The 25,068-nt window shown below is 38.0% G+C and overlaps 1 protein-coding gene across 9 annotated transcripts in view; it reads left to right on the plus strand.

The window, feature by feature from the left end:
* The window catches only part of ROBO2 (roundabout guidance receptor 2), a 475,917-nt gene that overhangs the window by 40,877 nt on the left and 409,972 nt on the right, over nt 1-25,068 (plus strand). For all 9 annotated transcript variants that reach the window (XM_037377879.1, XM_037377880.1, XM_037377883.1 and 6 more), the window contains exon 2: nt 10,311-10,637. In XM_037377879.1, the coding sequence (XP_037233776.1) occupies nt 10,311-10,637 (327 nt within the window). The remainder of the gene's footprint in view (nt 1-10,310; nt 10,638-25,068) is intronic.

The raw sequence follows: 25,068 nt of genomic DNA on the forward strand, positions 1-25,068 counted from the left end.
CAATTTTGAAATGCTTCCCCTGAAATAATGTCATACAAGGGATATGGTGTTTATGCTGTGGCACTGGATTATTGTCCACATACTAAAAGAAAAAATCAGAACTTTGCAGCGTTTATGATTAAAGTTGATTACACCTTGCTTAGCAAAGTCACAGTTTTATACAAGTGAAACTTAATAGAATCAACTTTCCAATAAGATTTGGTCAAATGTTTTTAACGACAGTTATTGATCTTTCTTGTCAGTGTTGCCCGCTATCCCTTCTTGGCAGACGTGCACAATGGGAAAGGTGGCTTATCTGCAGATACACGTCCTGGGGAAGTTAGGATGTGTTGCTTAATGGATTAATTTTGCTCAAGGAAAAGCTTTCAGAGGACCTTGTCATAGCTGATGTAGCTTTGAATAAAAACCTTACCTTGGCAACAGTTATATTACTGGAGTCTGTTCCCATCTGCCAAATCTCATGGGAGGAGGAGACAATGTAAAGTATAAATTTTTGAAATGTAATCTTTGCCATGTCACTTTGCCTAGAGGAATGCGTCTAGGATAATCAGCCTGATGCCAGTACATCAGCCTGTACTCCAGTTGAGTTTTCTCATTATCTTGAATTTTTTGTACATTATCTTTTGTTCAAACTAGGATGTGACTGACTGGATCTCTATTTGAGATCTCTGCTTGCTTTCAGTCAATTCCTTGGTTAAAAGGATAGTGAAAGCAACACACTTATTCATTATATCTAACAGATATGTGTAATAAGTGTTTCTGATAAGTACTTCCTAAGTGGAACAAGGCATATGAAGAAGCAGGAAAATGAACAGTAGCTGTGACTGTCTTTCAGTAGATTTAACTAAGTAGCTAGAGTGCCTTTTTTTTCAAGCTTAATGTTATCTCATTCAGAAGTGTTAGCGTCTACATAAGGGGGAAAAAGAACCCAAGCCTGGCCATGTGACAGATCCTACATAGCAGAAAAGATTCTGCGGAGCCTTGTGTAGTTAACCATCCTGTCCTTAAAGCACATTGTTCTTTTAGTTGTGATTTTAAAGCCTTAATTTCAGAATTGTTTTTCTTATTTTGTGCAGTGAAAATAGGCAGGATTGTAGTGTGAAAGAAGGTTCTTTGGCCTTAAAATATATCTTTGGAGATGTCTTCTAAGTAAAATCAAATACATTCAGGCCTTTTCTTTCCAGCATCTATTATTTTCTGTTGGAGGATATATTTTTTTTCCTATTACAGTTTTGCTATTTCTTTTCCTGATAAACAGGCCTTTTGAAAGAGAACATGTGGTGTTGGGAAAACTCTTACAAGGAATGCATTCAAAACCCTACCAAATGAACAGAACAAGCTAATCTCTCAGACACGATATTGATTGCTTTCACTTGTAGCATGCATAAGCTTTGAAATGTCAGTATAAGTTTTTTAAGGTTGATGTTTCTTTATTCTACTGTTTTATAGTAAAGCTTATATTATGAACTTTTCTTTCAAGTTTGGTTATCTTTCAGGCATTACTTTTTTCTGAACTAAATATATAACACACCTGTTAAGCATGACCTGTCAGAACTATTGAACTGAAAATGTTTCACATGTATGACACAGTGGAATACATTGCATTGTATTTTAAACTTCCCTTTTATAGCAATAAAATGAGAATAGTAGGATAGAATAGCAAGTGGCAGCTCTGTAGTAGGATTGATGTCTGGTATGCATAGTGTTAAATGGCTGTTAGCTCTTTTACTGAAAATCAAGTCCCAGTTGTGTGGGGTTTTTTTAATCCAAGTATATTAAAGCTATGTCTTTGAAATGATGAAGAAATCAAAATGTGAGCCTTTAGAAAGGACGTAGAAGGAGTTGATAGTCTCAGAGATCAATTCAGGAAGAACTTTTCTGCGTGTAGAAAATCAGGTAGAAAAAATCTGGAGAAGAGGTAAAGAAATGCAAATAAATGGGATGTCAGACAGCTGAATCACTGGTAGCAAGTGGTGACAGGTGGATATAAGGTCAGAAGAGAGTGTTGAGGAGGTTCCTTGAAGGCAATTCCAAGGTCTGTATTATGAAATAACATATCACAGTATTGACATTTAAACTGATACAATATTGTGTTTTTTTTCTTTTAAATTGCTCAGTACTTATAATAAAATCACTAATCTTTTATTGACTACCACTAGCCCCATAGCCATGAACATTTTGGTGCCTTCAGAAAAGAATGAAATGGCTATGAATTTAGTCTGTACAGTTGCTTTTCTTGTATGAATGACCATTGACTTTGTAGCTGCTTTTATAAAGAGTAGACTTAATTGATGAAATCAACTTTTGTTCTTGATATGAAGCTAATAAAGTAAAATTAGAGGAGCATGAAGGAGGAGGAAGTCTGTTCCTTGAAATTTGGAAGATGGTGGCCTAGCAGGAGTAGAAGTGAATTGCCACATGGCTTTGTCTGTGAAGATATGTGTATATATTACACACATGTACAGAACGCATTACTGGTAGGGTAGGGATTGCGTAGTGGCTTTGTGGAAATTTAGTGAATAAGGATAGAATATTGACTCTTTGTTTTACTTCCCATTTCTTCTTGCTGCTATGTCTCTATAGCAAATCTGGTTTTTTGATCAATAAAAAAATCTTGTATCCAATTAATATTTTTAAGGGTTATTTGGCTATAGGATCAACCAGGCTAAATTGAAAATAATAGCTATTGCGTTTATGTGCTATCAGTGTAACTGTAACTATGTGGTACCTTGGATCCCTGAGGAAACTTATGAGGAAGTCTGAGCATATTACAGCAAATCCATGAGGCTTGTTGGTAATCATGAGAACAGTCTGACTTAGAACACTGATGGTCCTGGGCTGGTCCAAATGAATAATTGACGGTCATCTTTCACACTTTCCATCTTGAAGGTGATTCTCGGGGAATATCTTGTCCAACGCATCTGATTTGAATTGTAACAGGGGAAGTGGAAGAGCAAGTGTCTTCGGACACCTGGAGTACAATATGCAGTCAAGAAGTTTTTTCTACTTCTGTCAATTTTGCTGACTTTTTACTTTCTTTCACTACTTTGAGGAAGTATGTAAGTACACAAATTCATGAGACAGGGCAGTATAGGAACAGGTGGCAAGTATATTTCAATGCATGTACTGCATCTGGACATCTAAATAACTGGAGCTTCCTCTTGCCTTTTTGTGGCAAAGTGTTTCCTCCAGCAGCTTCCACTTGCTTGGGTCTGGTATGAGGCTGGTCTCCACATGTTCAGTGTCCTGACATCTACAGCCACTAACAATGACTGATGCAGAAATGATTCACATAAAGGTAGATAAGAATGCAAAAGTGTTAGTTACCTGTGAAGTGACAGTTTATCACAAATCTGTGAAGTCACCTATTATTGTTACAAGAACTACAGCATTTCCCATTAGTCAACGTTTATCAAGTCGGCAATTATCAGTAGTTACCATGCTTTGGTATCTGAAAATGAAAGCTTTGTGTCTTAGAGTGACAGGGCATTGTCTTACAGTATCTTAGACAATGAAAGCTGATAATTTGATATACACTTTAAAATGATGACTTTATTCACAAGTAAACATGCAACAGAATAGCATTAACACTTAATGAACAACTTAATACAGGATTTCATGACCCACGTTTTAGTTTTCATTAACTGTAGACTGTAACTTATATTTTACCATAGGAATTTCGGATATATTCTTGATGAAATATGGAACAATTCTACATTTCAGTAGAAGTACTAGTATCTACCAGTAGAAGCAAAAATGAAATAATGTAAAAGCTAGACTTAGCTGATTCAGTGTTCTACTGTTTATTTACTCCATACAGTGACTGGAAAATTTCATGGAGCTTTTCACTGAATTAAATGTTGTTATTAGCTAAGTAGCTTTTGAATATGACTTTTTAATATTTAGTTTTCAAATCTTTTTCTCTTAACTCAGTGCTGGCTTGTGAATTTGAACAATAGAAAACAGGATGAAGGTGAACAATGGCAAACAATTAGCAGTATAGTCTTACTTTGCTGTTTACCTGGGGAAAAAAAGTAGTGAAAACAGTTTAATCTGTTAAAATGAAAAATTAAGATGTGGGATTAAGTGGTGCATTAATACAATTCCATCAGTTGTCTCCTGCTACTTGGCAGTAGTTCTGGTTTACCCACTGAGGACTATGAAACATAGTAACTTATGTTACTAACGAAATACTGTCTGAGCACCTCACCCATGTTAGGTGTTCTAGCTCTGTTACCATCTGCTGTACTGTGACATTTACATCAGTTCACATCTGTTCCAAAGCCATATTTTCTGGAAGAGTCTGAATTATTTCTAATAGTTTTAAGTTTACTATTTCTATTACTTACTATTATGTTAATAGTCTAAAACTATTTCTAATAGTTTTCTAATCAGTAGATATCAGATGCTGCCTTGCAGATGCTGCGTTGTTCCTTCTTTGCCTTATCCCCATTAAAAAACAAGACAAAACAAAAACAAACAACAACCTGTTTGAAGGAGAGAACACTGAGCTGTGTAGTAGACAGATGTGGTGGTTTTGGCTATAGCATGGTCTTAGGAAAACTTTATTTGGAAATTTAACAGCATTAAGGCAGAATTACTTTTTAAGTTTTGATGTATTTGGACCTGTCCCCCCGCGCCACCCCATCCCCCCCATATTGAAACCCAAAGAGTATAAATTTTTTTTTATATACCTCCCCCACATCGTGAAAACCATCCCCATCCATCTTTTTCTAGCTTAGATTCTCACACACAAAACTAACAATCACACGCATATGGCTGTGATCTGTGATGAGCTGTGTTCTGGGTGACACTGAGGTTATGTTGAATGCTGTACTTATTTTCTGTGCTTTTTATGCTCTGCCTGATAGCATCAAGATAGAATGTCATCATACCTAATCCTTTTATAATTTCACCTGGTTTTTTCTCCCTTGTTTTTGTATTAGTACTAATGTAGGAGTATATCATGTTGTGGCAGATATTAGAAGTGTGATAGAATCACTGCTCTTTTTTTTGATTTTGTATGACATAATCTTTTTTACTGCTGAATTATGTTCAGTAATGAATTGAAATTGTGAATTACACTGTGGCAGGAATATTTGTGAAACACAAGACAAGGTTTTAAAGATACACAAAGATAAAAATATAGAGAGGTAAGCTGATCAGTGATGGCTTATGTCTTGAATTTCGTTGGAGTAACCTAAGTAACTTTTTGTTTAATGCTGCAGTATGAACAAGGAAACATTAGTATCAAGGGTAGCATGCTATAATGGACTTGGACATTACCTCTTTTTTATGTATGTTTTGGGGTATTTTTTAGTTTTGAACAGTGATTTTAATTATTCTGTGAAGTAATAAGCAAAAAGATGAGCCTAAAACTCTGTGACTTAGTTGGTGTGGTATATATGAAACTGATCTTCAAGATATAGCTATTGCAGATGACTGGTTATTACATGTGAACTTTAATGTACAGTAAGTATTAGAGTACTCCAAGTATGCATTCAGGTAAGGGTTAATGCTCTCCTTTTCATAGATGCAGCTTCATGGCAGCTTTCAGTTACTCATGATACTGCAGGGTATTTTTTCCAAAGGCGCGCTTTTGCTCGACACCATCTAACAGCTCATTTCAAGTCATTGCTGTCCATCATAGTAACGACTACTTAGGGGCTCTTAAACTCAGGGGTTACTCACATGCTCTATACATGCATGAGGTATTCCTGTAACTGGAAATCCTTGAGGGAAGAACAGAGAAGGAAGCTGCACGGGTAGTTCAGAATACAACATCAGCTGCCTGTTCCAGTGCAACTGCCTATCATCTCGAGTAGATCATGGTTCCATCTCATCCTCCACTAAAAGGAAAAGTATAATCTTCTGCCCAGTTAGTTCAGGGGGTTACTAATTCTTCTGTTCTTTCTAAAGCAAGTTACATTTGCAAGAGTACTGGGAGGTCTGTGTGTTAGGGGGAAGCCACAGCGGAAGAATCAAAACTCAACTAGGAAAACACCATTTAGGGGTGTCACTTTCTGGCACATGGGTGGCATCTGTGTCCGCAAGAGAGGCAATGGAATCAAATTTTTGGTTTTCCTCCTTTCTAAATCAGGGCATTCTTTTGGTATAGCTGTTTGTGCTCAGTTTGGTTTTGAAGGAGGGAGTCTGCTGTGCGCTCTGATTTCTTGTGTGTGTTTCTTCCCTCCTCTATAGGTGCATGTTGCAGGAAATAACTTGCAGCACTAGATAGCTGAAGGCACGACCCAGCCACCACAAGAATGCATGGTGTGACACCACCCCCCCCCCCCTCAGAGCATCACCTAAGCCTTTCTCCTGTCTGATTGGCATGGTCTCTGCTGACCAGTATCAACCCTCCCTTGTGTACAAATTGCTTAATTAGGATAGAGTGAGGAAGACATCAGTTTTGTGATTAACATCAGTACTGAAGGAAGAAGAATCAGTCCTGTTATGACCTGAGGAGGGGTTTTGCATTGAGCTGTGCGAGGTGGAAGGTTTAACTCTTTAAGGAGCAAGCGCTTTTCAAAGGATTCAGTGTGGACTGTAATTCTCTGTAGTATGCACTACTCTGAGCTTTGAACATTGTCAAGAAGCCTTTGTGTGTAAGAGAACTGATATTTTGGGTTTGCATTTAAATTGTTTGCTACTAACGTTGTTAGACCCTGCTAACTACTTATCAAAATTTAGTTGCATCTGTTTTCTTCTCCAACGTAAGTCCCTCTAAAGTTTCAGAAACATCTCAGCTTTTTTTTTTTGTTCTTCCTGATACTGTTAGTACAAATTACTCTACGCAACTAGTGAGCTTTTGTTTGTTTCTTTTGAGAATGAGCAACAAAGTTGGTAAACTTGTGTGGGGCATATATTTATATGTCTCTAGCTAATGTATGAAGTTTGCTTTTTAGTCCCAAGTACTGTGAAATTTTTAATCTTTTACTTTAATGGTGATTTCAGTCTTTTTCGATGTTGTGTATGGGGTCATGGTCTAGAGATACTTAACTACAAATTCTCCTGTTACCTTTTAAAAGTCTTTAGTCAACAGAAGGGAGAATAAAACACATCTTTCTTTTATAAATGTTCTCTAAGTTTATCTGTGCTTAAGTGTAAATTGTGGGGTGTTTTTTGTGTGCTGGCAGTACAGATTATGGATACCTTTGCTGTACTGGTAATAGAATCTGATAGCCACTGGAAAAGTCCATTTGTGCAGTAATGTAACACTTCATTGCTATGGAATTGTGTACAAATAACCTGAGTGTTAGTATAACAGAAGTCCGAAGGTGGATTCACTCTGTAGAATGGATCCTTATTCCTTTCCTCATACCTTTTGGAGTGAATGAAGCGCTGATGGTATTTTGAAATATGTAGTGCCTGATACTGATGTTAAATCACTTTTCTATGACTCAGCAAAACTGCTGATCAGAAAATTGAGACAAATGTTTCACTAACCTACAGAAGCTGATACACCTTGTATTTAAGAAGTGCAGTGCAATTGTGCTAGCATGGCAACTCCACTCAAAGGATTTTTAGGATCCATGCTAGAGAAGATGATTTCTCTAGCAATTAGGAGAGCTGACTTTATTTTTATGAGAAGCACTGTAGAGACACGAGCTACTGTGACATTGCAGAAAAACTGTCAGGGTAATATAAATTAATTAAATATTCAGTAATGAAGAATACCTGAATGATTGATGCTGAAATTAGGAGTTCTGGGCTTTGATTTTTCTGTTGGGTGACACTGTTCTTGCATTTCATTTTGGTTCAACAAGAAGTGCTGAGTCCTGCACTTGGGTCACAACCCCCCCCACAACGCTACAGGCTGGGGCAGAGTGGCTGGGAAGCTGCCCGGAGTAAAAGGAGCTGGGGGTGCTGGTTGACAGTCGGCTGGGCATGAGCCAGCAGTGTGCCCAGGGGGCCAAGGAGGCCAACAGCAGCCTGGCTGGTATCCAAAACAGTGTGGCCAGCAGGACTGGGGAAGGGATTGTCCCCCTGTACTCAGCTCTGGTGAGGCTGCACCTCAACTACTGTGTTGAGTTTTGGGCCCCTGACTACAAGAGGGACAGCGAGGTGCTGGAGCGTGTCCAGAGAAGGGCAACGAAGCTGGGGAAGGGTCTGGAGCAAAAGTCTTATGAAGAGCAGCTGAGGGAACTGGGGTTGTACAGCCTGGAGAGGAGGAGGCTCAAGGGGGGGACCTTATTGCTCTCTACAGCTGCCTGAAAGGGGCTCTAGGCAGGTGGGGTTGGTCTCTTCTCCCGGATAACAAGTGACAGGACAAGAGGAAACAGCCTGAAGTTGTGCCAAAGGAGTTTTAGATTGGATATTAGGAAGAACATCTTCTGAAAGGGTAGTCGAGCATTGGACCAGGCTGCCCAGGGAGGTGGTAGAATCACTATCCCTGGAATTTTTTAAGAATCATATAGATGTGGTGGACATGGTTTAGTGATGGACTTGGCAGTTAACCTGGGTTAAAGGTTGAACTTGATGATCTCAAAGGTCTTTTCCAGCCTAAACGATTCTATGATTTACTCATCTCTGCAATTTGTTAATAGCAATAATGAGGAGCATAAGAATTGTGAAAGTATTATTATTTTTTTCAGAAGAAGGGTCTTGCAAAATTTGGCTAGTGTTGTGATACCATTGAATTATTTTTGACAAGAGTTCAGTGGAGATTTGGGGTGCTGTGACTTTTCTTAGTGAAATTGCACTACATGGTGAAGGCTGTAATGGAAGAGTGGCACTGGAACTTTCTCCAGGGCAGTGAATGCAGCACAAATCTCTTCTACATACCTTACTTCTATAGGGTTTCCCCTCTGCCAGCACCTCTCTTCCTTATTCCAGGCTTGAGTGACAGGGTAAGGCTCTGTTGGAGAAGGTGGAGCAAAACTTTCAAGCTCTGCTGCTACCCTGCCCCAGGCAGTGGGAAGGCAACTGAATGTAAAGGAAAAAAGGAAATACATAAAGGCAGAAGAGCAGAGGGTTGAAGTGGCTGCACAGAGAAGTACAGGGCAAGGCAGAAAGTTGATGTGGTAGAGGGCACAAAATTAGTACTGTAGTACCTTGGTAGTATCAATACCTAGTAGTCCTAATAGCTGAGAAGGCTTAATGATGGCATATTCATCATCAGTATTATAAAGGGAAAAATAGTATTCTGGTGGCCAGTTGAAAGAAGAAAGTGTTTGGGGTTGTATTACTTTCCAGTGATATAGAGATTAATTTCTTTACATAATCCTTAGTACTGAGGGAGAGGGGGGGCGGGGCGGGGAAGTGGAAAAAGTATAACCATGCTTTCCAAGGTATGCTGCACTCAGACTGAGCCCCTGGAGCACACTCCAGGATAATCCAGGGTTCCAGATTCAGAAATGCTGGACGTGTTCAACTCTCAGTAACCATGTAACCAGGGTTGTGATGCAGTATTGGTAGTAATTTAGGGATACTGCAAATGTGTTAGTACATTTGCAGATAAAAGATGATGAACACTGAAAAGCAAAGTGAAGGAAAGAATGAATGTGTAGAGAAGAAAAAGGGTAACGGACCCTTATAATCAGTATAAATTATTTCCAAGACACTGGTGTTTTCAATGCACTTAGAGGCACATGTATGTCTGTGTTACGTTTGTATGTATATGCATGCAATCCATTGAAAATTTCTAAAGTGCAGTTCGCATCTGAGATTTCCAAATTATAGTAAAGCTCATGAATGTTTTGGACACTTTGCATAGATAAAGTTGCCAGTTGTTATACCAAAAGTTTATGAAGAAAGGAATTTCACTTGCGTGTTTTTGTTTGTTTGGGGAGCGTTTGTAGATTTTTCTTCTGCTTCCATACTTGGGCTGTTTGTGGAAAAGGGATACAAAACTACAAAGAACTGTTAACCAATGGGTGGTAAAACAGTGTTTTTAGTGTTTTTGGATGTCCATCTATTGACTCTGGAAGATAAGAGTGGGAGAGCAGTAGCCATCAGTGGGATCCAAAAGCACATAAGGATCTAGCAGCAAATGTAAACAGAAAAACTATCGGAACAAGAAGATCATCATGCATGTCTCTGTTAGATATTTTCCTTTAAGCCTGCATGTGGTAGGAATTTGATAATACCTTAGAGGTGTGTATCTGTAGTCCAGCTCAGGTTTTTAGCTTAGAAAATGTCTGATACTGTCTCTTGATACCTGACAAAATACCAGATGTGTGCAGGTTTTTGCATTTTCTTTTTTTTTTTTTTTTTTTTTTTTAATTTTTGTGGCATTAAAAGAGTATTTTGTGTGAAGCCTGAAGTAAAAAAAAAAATCCTTTTTTCATCTTCTCCTTTTTCTTTAGGATCCCGTCTCCGCCAGGAGGACTTTCCACCACGGATTGTTGAGCATCCTTCAGATGTGATAGTCTCTAAAGGAGAGCCAACCACTCTGAACTGTAAAGCTGAAGGACGGCCAACTCCCACTATTGAGTGGTACAAGGATGGAGAGCGAGTGGAAACGGACAAGGATGATCCGCGTTCTCACCGCATGCTGCTGCCCAGCGGATCTTTATTTTTCTTACGTATTGTGCATGGACGCAGGAGTAAACCTGATGAAGGAAGTTATGTTTGCGTAGCAAGGAACTATCTTGGAGAAGCTGTGAGTCGCAATGCATCTCTGGAAGTGGCATGTGAGTAGTTTTGTATGATTAGCACTGTGTAAAACTTTGTAGTAGTTTCTGTGCTGTCATCCAGCACTTGCACACGCTTAGCAGTCTGGGAGATAACAAATGTAGGTAAGTATGGGGCTTTGTCATTAGCTATAGCTCGTATTCAAGGCATTTTTACATGCGTTTATACAGTAGCAGTGACCGTACAGAACACATGATTTATACGGTAGCAAGGTTCTAGCCAGTGTATAATCATGATTGGCATAAACATGGACAAGGGCTAACCTTCCTCTGAAGAATAATCTGATTTTTAAATTATGACTAAAGTTGGTTCTCCTGAACTAATGTGGAAAATTACCCCTCATTTAATGTAACGCATACTGTCTGTTTCTCTCTATCTAGTCATCTGTTACCTCAACAGAAGCAGACAGCTTCTCGGTGACTCATGTTCCATAGTGCTGGAAACTTCAATATATGCTCCCTCTATCATAAGTTTGATGCAGGCCTCATTCATTATGTGAATGGCAAGTGAAATTGTTGGCCATTTCTCATATCATCCTGAGCAGTCTTATTCTTTATCGATTCTCTTTGTCTTAACAGAGCAGTCGTCATTGCTCTTTCGGAGACCACCTGGCATGCATGATCTGCTTCCAGTAGAGTAAGCAGAGACATTCATTATTCACATAGCAAACAAGCTCATCATACATAAAATACAATGCATTGCATATTACCTTTTGCTGTTTGGTTATATGGGTTGAACAAACACTAATCCTTTTATTCAGAATATCAGCCAAGGATAGCTGTGTGTCTTTACACACAGGTGCGCTCTAGCAGATTTATGAACAATCTCTCCTTGCTAGACTTCAATTTTTCCATCCCAGTGCTTCATCTGGTGGTAGTTGCACTAAAATGTGTTTGACTGAAGTAGAATTTTAGCACAAACTTGTATTGCTTAGTTGATAAAGAATGGATTTAAGTACACTTTAGAAGGTATGTTCGTTTGAAAGAGAGGGGAAAAGAGAAATTTTTTTCTGATGCAGTCTGCAGACTTCTGTAGCTAATGTAGGGTGATCTTGAGGCTCCAGCCTTTTCAGAAACTGCAGAAAATGCCATGTTTTAAATACGTAGGTGATGGTGTAAGCCAAGTAGCACAGGCTTGTTCACTACCTTTCACTTGTCATAACTAGATTCAGAACTGTTTAAAAAAAAAAAAAAAAAAAAAAGAAAGAGAACAGTTTTGATACACACTTATCCCTGCCTTGAATGTTTATTTGCCAATAAAGGCATTGCAGAATGTTATTCAGTTTTGGTAGGTATTTAGGAATTAAGAAGACCATCAGTTTAAGGAAGGCTGAAATCTGGGTGAGTATGACTAGACAAATTTACTGGATTATTTCTGTATATGTGGTTTTAATACTGTCTGTTGAGAAATCCTAAAAGAGAGGCATAAACACTTTGAAGTCTTTATTTCAATCCTGTTGAGATTCAGACATCTGCTGTGGAAGTTCAGAAGAGTGTTCAAGTTATACCTTGAGTCATCAAATTAAAGTGACTGATTATTTTGAAGTTTAAAAGGGCTCTAGATTTTGTCGGTTTTCACTGATCTCTACTTCATTGACTGTTGAGAGACTCTTGCTACAGTATCCCCATCTCTGGAGTTACTGTTTTAACCACTGTAGCTGGTGGCAGGTCACGCATGAACCGTATGTGAGATAGTACAAGACTTTAAAAATAATAAACCTGCGTTTCATAGTCAGAGGTATTTTAGAGCATGATCATAGAATGCTAAATGGACATCTGAAACCGTAGCCATAGTTTTTGGAATAGCAACGTGCACCTGACACCAGATTATTTAACTGTTTTCATGGCTTTGAAATTTGACTGACTGAATTCCCCAGTTAAATGGTTTAGCAGCCTAAAGCAGGCACTCCTGTTCCACTTCAGCAGTGTGTTGTCTTTCTTTAAGCCATACCATGGCTGTGATTACAGGATGATCTTCATCAAAGAAAAAAAAAAATGTATGTTGCTTGTTTATTTAATTTTGGAGATTCTACTGGGTTTATGTTTACTGGCTTTAAAAGCACATGGCAGTGCTTGGCATGTATCAAAAGGCATCCTTTGGAGGATGAGAGCAAAACTACCTGGTTTCCCTTGGCTTTGATACCCTTTAAAATAGGACTTTTGCTTCTAAATCAAGTTTTCAAGTGACTTTCAGAGAATTATTTAAAGACTTTTAACTGTTTTTCGAATGTCAGCATTTCTGGGCTGAAGGAGACTGGCAGGTCTGTAGCAGCCCACTTGCACACTGGGGAAATGAGTTGCTGCTGACAGGCTGTTGTCAGCACCACATCCTCATTCACCTGTTCTCAACTGCTGCTGAAAACGGTTGTTGCCTGATACTGCAGCCCTGTCCAGGGGCTACAAGGACCAGCTGCATGCCATCGCGTCTTACTTGTGCTCGCTGTAATGGTGTTGAAAACTGCTCTTTCCACACTAAACCAAGCTGTTTTCATCACCAGAAAGAGGATGGTTGTCCTTTGCTGACAACAGGGGTCTGGATTGTGATCTGACTGTAGGTGGCCTCAAATTGTGCCATTAGGCAGACTGCTGCTTTTTACAGGCTTAAAATGCTTGAGTCTGCTGTTTTAGTGGAAGAATCAGAAATTGTTTTGCTTTGCTTATTAAATTGTCAGTCACCAATAATATGTACTTGCAACTCTTGAATGATTTATGAAGAAATATTTATTAGTTTTATGTAGTTAAGAGTGTTCATGCTTATGCATTTGGATGATAAGCAGTGTTAATTGCGGTTCGTCCTCTTCCATTTCCTTTTTTTTTAATTTCCACTCCTCCATGGCACCTGCCACAAAAGCAGTGGGATTGAAAATCTTCTGATGTATCCACATTTATGTGTAAAAATAGAAGAAACACTCTTAAGTGAGATTCAGTTGGGGCATACAGTGACTCAGAGCATAGTGTGGCCCATCTTGAATGCTATTGTTTTACCCCTTCGTTTTTTGGAGTGATTTTTTGCAAGTTGCTGAGGGCCCTAAGCTCTTTTTGATGGAGTAGCACTTGACACCTTTCCCAAACATGCTGAATTTAGGCGCCAGCCCATCCAAAGCATTTAAATACCCTTTTAAATCCATGCCTATTCAGACATGCATACAATCAAGGGCAGTTACTTCTGTGCTGATGTCTTCAGAAAAACTTCTCTGTGCCAGTGAAACTGCAAAGAACCGTGATATGGCAAGTTACTTTAAAAACATCATTAACATAAAGAATGAGCTTTTAGAATTTTTTTTTGCCTTTAATTTAGAAAATCTTTATTCCGTAAGACTTTTAGGAAGAAATAGGAGTTTGTATTTGAAGGCACAGTTTAGGATTGATATGACCTATTCTGTTCCATCCTTTTTTAATGCATTAATCCGTGGTGTGCTTTGTCTGGCTTATTTTTTCCAGCAAGAGTTTCCTCAGAAGGAAAAAACAATGGTAATTCTAGCAGCAAAAACATTCTTCCACTGCATATGTGGCAAATTCTGATGGAGTTTTTATACATTATAAGGTTAAATCATTACAAGCAAATGTTCTAGTCATAACACAACTACAAAGAATTGTATTCAAAAGAGTGAAATGTCTTTCTTTTGATCTTGTGCATTAGAATTCTTTTATTGAAACTGAACAAGGGTTGGCATTATTAGAAATATGTTGATGCTCAGGTTTTCTTCGGAGGATTTTAGAAAGGGAAGTAGGCTCAAAATAGTTTGGTCTTTCATGAAACTCCTTTCATATTTGAAAGCCAGAAGTTTTAGAATAAAACCACAGGTTTTTTTCACAACGTATGAAATGACACGATTGAACCTATGTGGCGGAGTTTTCCCTTGGGAATATCAGGAGACACATTTGCAGTAGCGACTGTAGCTCGGATTTCAGTGGCAAGCACTGGGGTGCCACATGTAAGCAAGAGAGAGAGCATGATGGTCCCTGCACGGACTCGGGCTGCCTCTGATCTAGCTGGAGTCAGCGGCAGCCCCTGGAGATAGCAGCTGTAGCCCCAGGTGTTAAATATGTGACAGCAGCTTGATCTATCGACCACTGTAAGAGGGGGCTTTGGCCTAAATGAAAATTCATGAAAAATTGATGAAGTCTCCAGATTATTTTTTTCCCTTTTCCTTTTCCAGTGCTGTGCCAGTGCAGCGAGGAGAGATTAAATGAGGTGTTGAATGCTTTAGTGGCAAGAAGATTGTGGTTCAAAGGTCAGAGGTCAAGGGAGGGGAAAAAAAGACCAATTTTCTACCTTACTTTCCTTTAAAAGAAAACCTGAGGCTTTTCAGATTAGCTGGCATTTGCTGCCATTTTAGTATAAGAATAAAGCAGAGGAATATTCACAAATAAGATTCTTTTCTGCATGGATTGGCAAAGGGTAGGAGTATGTGGGTTGGTGCTAATAGAAAACAGTGGAAGACTGAGTCATAATTCAATTGGAGAACCAAAAATAGATTGAATTTTGTAATGGCAGTATAAATTTGGGCTTCCATCTTTCTGAGTCTGTGCTTGAACTGAAGTCATTTGGAGAAAGAAGAGGTCTTGCATTATTTATATGTCACAGATTGCTTGAATAGCAGGCTTTGGAACACTCTCCAAACATAATGAATCTGTTTATGTTAGATCCAAAACTGAATTATGTTTTTATCTGTAACAAGAGAGGTTGTAGTAGTACACAGAGTTTAATGTGAAGAGTCATAGGTGTATTCCAAAGCAAGCATAAGCCAGACTTTAAACATGAGAAACAGTAATTTGAGGAATAAAACGCGTATGTTTTAATATCCAGTGAATAAAGGCTGAGAGATATAAACTATATGCTATGCATTCATCTCTGTATCATAATACTAATGACTACTTGCTGGAGCATGTGCAAAAGGCTGCAATGTGTTCATAATACTGGAATTAACAATATCACTTGAGATATTTGGGGTTTAAGACCTCCTGTAAAATAGGATTAAAAAACCACAAAGTATGTGACTGTAAAATGGGTGGATGATTTTTTTCATCTAGTTTCAGTTCAACATATGACTTAAATATAAAAATTGTTATAAATTCTGTTTCTGGTAATTTGAAAGTCTGATTTGCTTTGGGGTTTCTTTCACATGTAGAGAGTACATCCTGTTCATTTACTTCCACCCCTCTCACCCTCATCCTTCTAAACAGAGTGTGAAAAGCTTCCTGTCTGAGCTGGCAGTCTTTTGCTTTCATCAAGACAGATGTAATTACTGTAGAAATTGAAATGCGGGAGACTGTAGTCGTGTGGATGAGCCATATCAGGACATTTAAAAGCATCATACTTTTTCTTACTCTGTTTCTCTATGAAGAAATATAATGAACTGCAGCTATTATCACAACACACAATGAAAATAAAGTTCCCCTTGTAGAAGAAAATAAATAAAAATATATCTGATTATATAATTAAGGGAAAGGGAGATTTCCTAAGGTAAGGGCGAACGCTTCAAACTTTGTACTTCTGAAGCTTGCAATAAGCTATTTGTGTGGATTGGAATGAAGCCATTGGGAATACTATTGTTAAAAACAATTACCTAATATACCACATTTCTGTATAGGACATAATTTAATTCTTACAGTCACTATTAGAAATTAGAGGTTAATAAATACCAATGAGTGAACCCGTATCAGATGAATCAAGACCTGACTGATGTCTCATTGCAAAATTTATTTTTGAGCCAAAAAAGTAGTTCTGATTATTTACTTTATTGGTTTAGCTTTTAGAGCTTTTAGCTGAGTATGTGTTTCTACTGCTTCTGGAATCACTTGGAATTTTGATATTTGAGAGGGTGTGATTTTTGTACCACTAGCCAGAATGAACTAGAATTTTTATGATTGAGATGCTCTTTATCAGGATAAACTAAACTGTATCTCCTGTCATTAATACATTTCTCACAAACTCTTTAAGACTATGCTTCAGCATTGATGCCTTCAACATGGATAGAACCATTACTTCCCATCGTCACCCACTAGGATTTAGACAGGTGACTGCATTATCACATCTTCATTTCAATCCTTTGATCTCCACCTGGACATGCATATTTAAACATTCAGTTCAAGGCTAAAAATGCTAATGACTCCTCACATTTAAGAACTATCATACTGAGGGTAGATCCAAAGGTATTTTACATGATTTCAGTCATAATATCAAGCTGTACAGTTCCTGTAGGTTTCTCCAGACCTTGTTCTTACTCGATTTTCTTTTTCTCACTCTTTTTCATACTGTGGTAATCTTACAAGATTTCTTTTGTTTGGTTTTTGGTTTGGTAGGTGTTCACAGCGCCTCTAAACCTCTCTAAAGAGAGATAGGCAGGTTTGCACAAAACGAGCAGACTTGGGTGCCAGAAGAGCATTGGTTGTGAGCGCTTAAGCTCAGCTGGTTATGTATGCTGAGAAGGGTACACCAGCCCAGCGAAAATTTTCCTTAACAGCTGAAAGTTGGTTCTCTATGTGAATTAATGTGAATTAATTCCTTCAGAACAAGTTAGTATGTCTTTGCAATGTGCTGCATTGCAGTCTAGGATCATCAGTGTTCTGGTAGGAGAAATAGTTTCTCACATCCAGAAATGGTTTGAGAAGCTTTTTGTAGGATCTCTGATTTATTCCCTGAATTCTTCCTGCTTCTTTACCCACCTAAAAAAGAAGTTTTATTATTACATTTTTAGAAGCTATTTGCAGTGTGCTCGATCTGATTCTGCTTCTAAAAAATACTTGCATGTTTTCTCATTTGATTTTTATCAGCTTCCTTTTTTCCCCTTGCCTTTGATTTTTATTTTATATTTTTAAATTAAATCCTGCTGTTTATGTATCTTTGAATGCTTGACCTGATAAAATGTTGACAGCTAAGGAACTACTGATGACTTCACAGGAACCTTGAAAGAGATCAGCTATCGGCTGATCTGTTAGCGTGTGCATCATCGTGTACCGATTATTTTTTTTTATTTTTTTTTTTCTGGTTGAAATTTCTCTGATTTTTAGTCCTTCTGGGAAATGAAGGAGAACAAGATAACACTACATTTTTACAACTCTGTTCCCTTTGCTCAGGAGCCTATAAGCATTATTTGAATGTTAATTGAAATATTAGCTATTGTTGGCATATGTTTCAGACATGTACTATTCAGTGATGTCAGGCTTAAAAAAAAATGTGCTCATTTGAAGTGGTACTTCAGACCATTCTTTGCAAATGTTGCATGATCTCAATTCTAATGAAGTTCATTACTGTGGTAATTAACAGTAATTATTGGGGTGATTGGTGGGTGCTTTATATATACAAACAGACAAAATCATAATAAAAAACCTATAGACATACATATATGTGTGTAAGAACCTTATCCTTCTTTTTTGGTGGGTTTTGTTGGGGTTTTTTGTGTGTTTTGTTTTTTTTTTTTAAATTCATTGTCCTTGTTCAGAGAGGTTATTCCCCCTGTTCCTGTTTTTAGAGGACTAAAATTTAATCATGGCTTTGGTGGTACTTTCATTTCAGTGCTCCCACTGTTGTTAGATTTTGAGTAAGTTTCTCCTATTTGGAAATTATGTAGGAAATTAAGTGGTGGTATGGTTCCACTCCTCTTGAATGAATTTTTTCAAGTGGCAATGATGTGAATGTATATTGATACTTTGGAAATTATTATGTTAGAAGAGGGAGGCATACACAGTCACTTTTTGCTGTCTTGTAGAACTCTCTGCCACTGTACAAAGGGGATATAGAGATGTAGAGAACTGGGAGCCCTGGCTCACGGAGTCCCCTGCATTCTGCACAGCTATATTTTGTAATTCTGTTCAGAAACACTTCAAACTGCGCTTTCAAAAGCAGTTTGATTGCTTTCCCCTTCATGCCTGAGCTCACTCCACTCCCTATTTCTGTTGAAAGCCTGTCTTGGAACTTAGGTCTTCGAATGGTAAGAAAAATAGTTCTGATGTTTCCAATGAAAACATAAACATGCTTTATTTATGATTGTTCTTGTGATCTGATTTTCCTTTAGTTCAGTTGTGTGGTTTTTTTTTTCTTTTGTATTTATGTACCACAGTGGTATCACTCCTCCTTTCTGCTGTTGCTAAATTAAACAAGAAAAGCTCGTGTTGTCTTGGAAAATATTTGCTTGATCCTAGTAGTCATTCTTCACCTGTTCTAGTCATGGGTGGGTAGATTGCGTGTAGTATTTCAAGAGTTGCATGCTGTGCGTGATGAACTAATGTTAATAACCACCTTCACTGTTCTCTTATCTATCAGTCCTTTGATCTGTTTCGCTGTTTTTTAAGCATTTGGTAGCTCAGTCATTCTATAGTCATCCGATACAGATCTTTCTCTTCCTCTCTAATTCGTAACAGACAAGCTTCTACTTTACAGTAAAGTTCCCTGTGATCAGTTTGTAAACATATGACCTTGCACTTTCTGTTATTCCACTTCATCTAGTATCACCTACACTATTTTTCAATGTCATCCAGTTCTTCCTGTTTAATGTGATCCTCCTGTTGGGCCCTGCTGGGCTTGTTGCCTAATCTGGTATACAGAAGTAGAAGGTGGCCTTGGCTTTCAAAATTGGCAGTTTCTTAATCCACCTGCATCTTGCTGGAGGACTTTGCTTCTACTAATTGGACTTCAGCCTGCCTCTTGCCCACCCCTTATGCAATATCATTTGATGAAATGAATGGGACAGAAACAGGTTTCTGTCAGCCTATGAGCAGCATACCAGCCCAGCAAGGCTGAGCCTTGTGAAGGTTGCTTGTGGGAAGGAAACAGTTTCACTGGCTCTCACTCTGCTTGGGTTACAATCTAAACCCACCAACCCCTACAAGGGAATCTGAGGAAAAATATCCCCTATTTAGGCAGTTAAGATCAGCAGCAATCTTGCAGAAAAATTTACATTGGCTAATCCTTTGAATTATTTTTTAGATCATAATGTATGCTAAAAGTTCCCCATCTGCTGTGTATGGGCACACACTCTAGTATAATTTAGGAGAACGTAGGTGTGGAAAAACAACAAAAGAATTCATTGCAACTCTCTGACTTCAACCTTTTAAATTAATTATTCAGTGCTATATGTACTGCACTTGGTGACTGACAGTATTGTAAACTCCTAAACCTTGCAGACAATAGCATGATCACTTTGTATATTAGCAGACAGATATTAAATGGAACTTTAGGTGTGGTTAGAATGTAAGAATTCCTATGTTTTGTCCAGAAGAGCACTTTTGAGTTTATATAAACTTTTGAGATAGTTTATATAAAATTTCTTAGTTTTTATTTTATAAGGAAGAAAGAAATTGATGATGACGAAAGAAATTACTGTCCTGAAGAGAAATTCTTCATAGGTTTTACATGCACATATAGCCCTTGGAATATGCAGATTATCAGCTGTTAGTATGAGGAGACATTTTTGTTGGAATATGGTTACACAGTGATTTTGAGTGAAACACTTTTATTATTTCTTGGGTTTGAAAGCTGGGACTGTGACCTCAGTTTCCAGGATAACTTTCCTTTTTTACGTGGGAGGTAGTGGCATAACGCCCTGCTAGGTTACACCAGTCGGTTCGTCAGGCACAGCGGTCTGTCTTGGCTAGTGAGAGAGACAGACAATGTTTAGGAGAACACGTCAGCTTGAACACTTTAAGTGGCTCATTTTCCTCATGGATTCTGGGGAAGTACAATTGTTTTCCTTGGTTAGAATCTGAAAAAGGCACAGGCAGTGGAAAGCCCGTAGTATTTGAAAGTTTCTGGTATGGGTGAAACACTGTCACCTTAGTCACCGAGGTATTTCTTATCTTTTGTACGGACAATCTTGCAGTAAAGATGTGTACATAAGAGGAGTTTTCTTTCTTTCTCTGCACCTTGCTTTTTTCTTGATGTATAATGGTTTTAAATTGATAACAAAGCCCGTATGAGAGCACGGTTTGGGTAAAAATTAGAAGCTACTGATGCAAACTGGAAGGTTAAATGAACTTTTCTAGAAAAGCATCTTCATTACTAAAGAGGAAATGGCAATAAAATTTAACTTTTTTTTTTAATGAATTCGATTTTGTGTTCCATCTATGTTGTTTCTAACTCTAACTCTAACTGTCTTCTCATTTTTATGCATTTCTTTTATATTTCAAGTTTAGGACCTGCAAGTAGAAATCCTGTCTTCCTCAAGCAGTCTAATTCATGGGTTGATTAAATTATGTTCGCTCTTTGGATTGTTGAAGGGGAGATAAGTAGCCTGCAGTTTGGACATTCATCTGGGAAACACGATTTAAGCCATTCTAAGTGCTAAAGACACATATGTTGGAGCCCCTGTTCATTTAATTAGCATATATACAATTCTTATTGTACTGTAGAAGCAATTAAATTACCTGACGCAACCCTGTAAAGTCCACTCTTGGATATCATGGCTAAAAGTCAGCGGTGGCAATAGTGTACATCAGTCATGTTTTCTGTAGATTCAGAGCCATCTGTTCAAAGTCATGTGTCATGTTGATTGCAGAACCAAGAGCAGAAGCCAAAGATTTTGATTGGTAGTATATCTTAAGAATATGAAGGCTATTCTTTATTTTGTTTGCCTCTCTGTGCCTACTATAGAAACCAGGTGACTTTCTTCATGCTTTTGTTCAGATTACGTTCCCATTTGAGCAACATCTGATTCTGAAAGTATTAGTTCCTGTAAATTTGGGACTTAATAGATCTTATATGCATTATGTAAACCTTGATTCTATCTGTCTATTGAAAGATGTGGAAACACCCCAAGTCCTGGCAGCACTTAATATAAAGAAACTTTTCAGAAGGTGGGCCATAAGGAGAGAAATTGCAGAAATTAAAACAAAAAGCTTTCCTTTGTCTCTAAGAAATTGATATTTTGAAAAAAAAAAAAACACCCAAACAAAAAAACCAAAAAACAAAACCAAAACCAAACAAAAACCCCAAAGAAAATTGACCAAACAAAAGAAACCCAAACCACCACCACCACCCCCAACCCCACCTCCCCCTAGCAAAAAGCAAACCCCCCAAAAAAGCAGAAGGTGGTGGTACAATTTGATTTGCAAATTGTTTAGAATTGCTTCTTTCCCTACCAGTGTCGATAGTCTAAACAGTATTTCCGCTGAAATCTATGATTTTAAATTTGTTGTGAAATTGGAAATGGGGAGTTTGGGACAGAGCCCAGGATTTTTTAAATCTGGATTTTCTTATCAAATAACTTGGTCAGATTGTAAGGACTTGTTTTCATTTACTAGAATAAAAAGCTTGTCTTTTACTATTCTTTATGTAATTTGCTTGCTAATTTTGTCATTCATCAAAATATTTTGACTGGTTATCATAAATACACTGTGCATGTGTGCAGATCTAGATTTATATGTCACTTTTCTCATTATACACCTGCACACTGAACAAATGAGAACTTGTTTTCTGTTGTACCAAGCCCCTCTCACAGTTGTTTTATTCCAGTGCTACAGATGTGCTTAAAGATAGTTTAACAATGCTAATTTTCAGCTCTCTTGGAAATAATTTAACTTTTGCAGAATGGTTTATTATGAGGAATGGATGTAAAATGTAGAAGTTAAAAGCTATGAGAAAGGAACCATATTGTATCAGCATGTCATCAAGGTTCCTATCAGTGACATGCAGAACTGGTGAACAAACAGGATACAGTGTGCAATGTATCAATAAATATGAACTCTTAAATTATAATGAAATATTGGCAATATTCTTTAGGAACTGTACAGATACAGCTATTTAACTACCATATAATTTTATATATATTATCTATATGTGTTTGTGTGAAATACATATATATGGTAAATACTTATCTTTTAAGAAGTAGGCTCTATCATTGATGCATATTAAAATTCGTAAGTAATGGATGGTGTAGGAGTTTGTTGCTGTCTGTGCTTCAAAGAAACTTCTTTGTTAGGCGCATAGTGTGCACAATACAGCTGTGGTAGGAAACGTGTGTATTTCCGTCCACTCTCACTGTATAATAGAGCCAGTCTATGACATTGTGTACTTTTTGCTCCCTTTCCATTAGTCCAATACATATTCAAATTGTTACAGAAGAAATAATTTTTTTCTGACTTTTAGCGGTCCTCTCTTTAGCCTCTGTGCTTCAGCCATGATGCCAATCAGATATTTGTAAAGAAACCCCTTTCCCCCCCCCCCCTCCTAATTAGACTGAAAACAACCCTAGGAACTCAAGGGGCAGTGTACATAAGGATCTGTTCTTGTTTCCATATGTAGCGTCAGCTGCTGGGAATATGTGTACACTTGTGCCAGCCGTTTTTTCCTTTGCCTATCTCAAACTCATCAGTTGAGGTGACCTCTGAAGTGCCTGCTACAGTGAGTGATGGAGTTATTGAGATCCAGTGACACCATGACCCTGACCCCCTCGTGGCCTTGGTTGCACTCATCCATCTTCCTAGCCCCACAGGCTGTGATGTGCTGTGTGGAGACAGGATTAAACAAGTGTGAATAAAGAAGTTCAAAGCTTTCTGTCATGGCTGCCAACACAGAACATCAGGAAAATGAGACATTAATAACCCAGTGCTGGGGAGGCATGTTGTTTTGCCATAGGAACACCTGGGGAAAGTACCACTTTCTATGTCATCAGCTTTTTACATGCCAGGAAAAGTTTGAGTTCTGTGAAGGGTGCAAGATTTGGCCTGCCATTCTTCTTAGTCATGAATCTGGCAGCAGTCAGACCAGAGCTAGAACGTATCATTGAGAAAGTGCTGAAAAACCTGCTATAAACGCAGCAACCTTTGCTTGTCTCGTGTTATTTGGGCTATGTTTCATCAGAAGTGATTGGAGGAGGGGGTTTTTGTGGTTTTAACCTAATCTGTTTACAAGGAAAAACAGTCTGAGCTGTATTACCAAAATTATTCTCTTAAAGAAAATCTTACAAGAGGAGTTTTGTACTTTGTCATAAACTCTTTTTGCTGTATAATATGGTTTCAGGTTGAATCTGTCTCTGTGGGTGAGATGCTGAGATAAGATACACTTTTCTGTTTGTGACAGTGGTTTAGGTAGTGGCTGTCTCCTCTTTGTCAAGACACACTCTTTACCCTGTGGCATTTTCTGATCTGTTGACTAGTCGGTGATTAAATACATTCATTTAGTTCAATGGGTCAGAGCTGTTATGGTAGGTAGAAAATTACTGATGGATTATCAGTTTCATCACCTCTGACACCTGGCTTTAGCATAGTTCATCATCTGAGCATTCATAATGCATTTGCCTGAGCAATAACATGCACAGCTACCTGTGTGATTGTGGATCTAGGTACTGGGAATGTTGGTTTCAGAATTGATAGGACAGATGCCACAGGAATTGGAAGGGCATAGTCTTTTCTGGTGATAAAACCGCTCATTAGTACCAACTGCTTAAGTGTGTGCTAGGGTCAGTAGCAAGCTTAGTAAGTTACAAAGCTGTAATTCACCAGTATTTGTCTTTTCCTGGAGTGTTTCAGGAAATAAAGCTACTTTAAATAATTGAAGGGGCTTTGGCTTTGAGTAACTGGATGCTTATGTAATGTTTTTTGAAGTCTAAAACTAGCAAATTCACACTGAAACAAGTATCTTTTTAGAGACTTCTTCATTTTGTTCCTGTTACACAGTGAATCTTATTATTGCTGACTGGCAGCCTATCTAAGGTTAGGATTTTTTTCTAGAGTCCAATCATGAAATTATAGTCAGTAAGCCCAGCTGGAGATGGCACAGTACTGTACTTCTAGGTTATAAAAATCAGAGACGACTTACATTTAAACTTGTGACAAAACAGAAGGATGCTCAAGAGATCTAGTGAATGACGAGGAAGGACCAGTTTAGACACCTGAGCATTGTCAAAGTTACCAAAGGAACAGTGGCTGTCATGGTGGGGAAGTTATTCCTCAAGAAATTCCTCTAATATTAGAGATCATCTCCTCAGTTGTTTCTGTTGTTGTTCTTGTAATTTTTATTTATCACTAAAATATAGAGATTTCCACTCCTCCTTTTATGGGACTATTACTCTGCTGGTTTGTCTACTGGATCACTGAGCAGAAGATTGCTCAAACACCATTGTCTTCAAAGAGGTTCAGGGAGCACTCATTCCTTCTGCATTCTGATCTTCAGAATATGAATTGCTATTTCTTCTACTTACTTAGCCACGCTTTCTTGTAGCATCGTCTATCCCCATAGCATCTTCCCACCATATTTCTACAAATCCTTTTCAAGCGTGGAGCATAGGGTGTTAAACATAAACATAGTTTGAGATTGCATGTATATTCGATTACCAGATAGCCAACAGTTCTTTTATCTGTTAATTCTTCCACAGCAAAATTTTGCTACAATGTGGGAATGGATAGTAAAACAACTCCCTGCACTTCAGCCTGTGATGTTACTGAGTAATTCTTGTGTTTCTCATTTGAGTTACACACCTCACAAAGGGAGTGA

Source organism: Falco rusticolus, chromosome 2, assembly GCF_015220075.1.
Source record: "Falco rusticolus isolate bFalRus1 chromosome 2, bFalRus1.pri, whole genome shotgun sequence".
Lineage (NCBI taxonomy): Eukaryota > Metazoa > Chordata > Aves > Falconiformes > Falconidae > Falco > Falco rusticolus.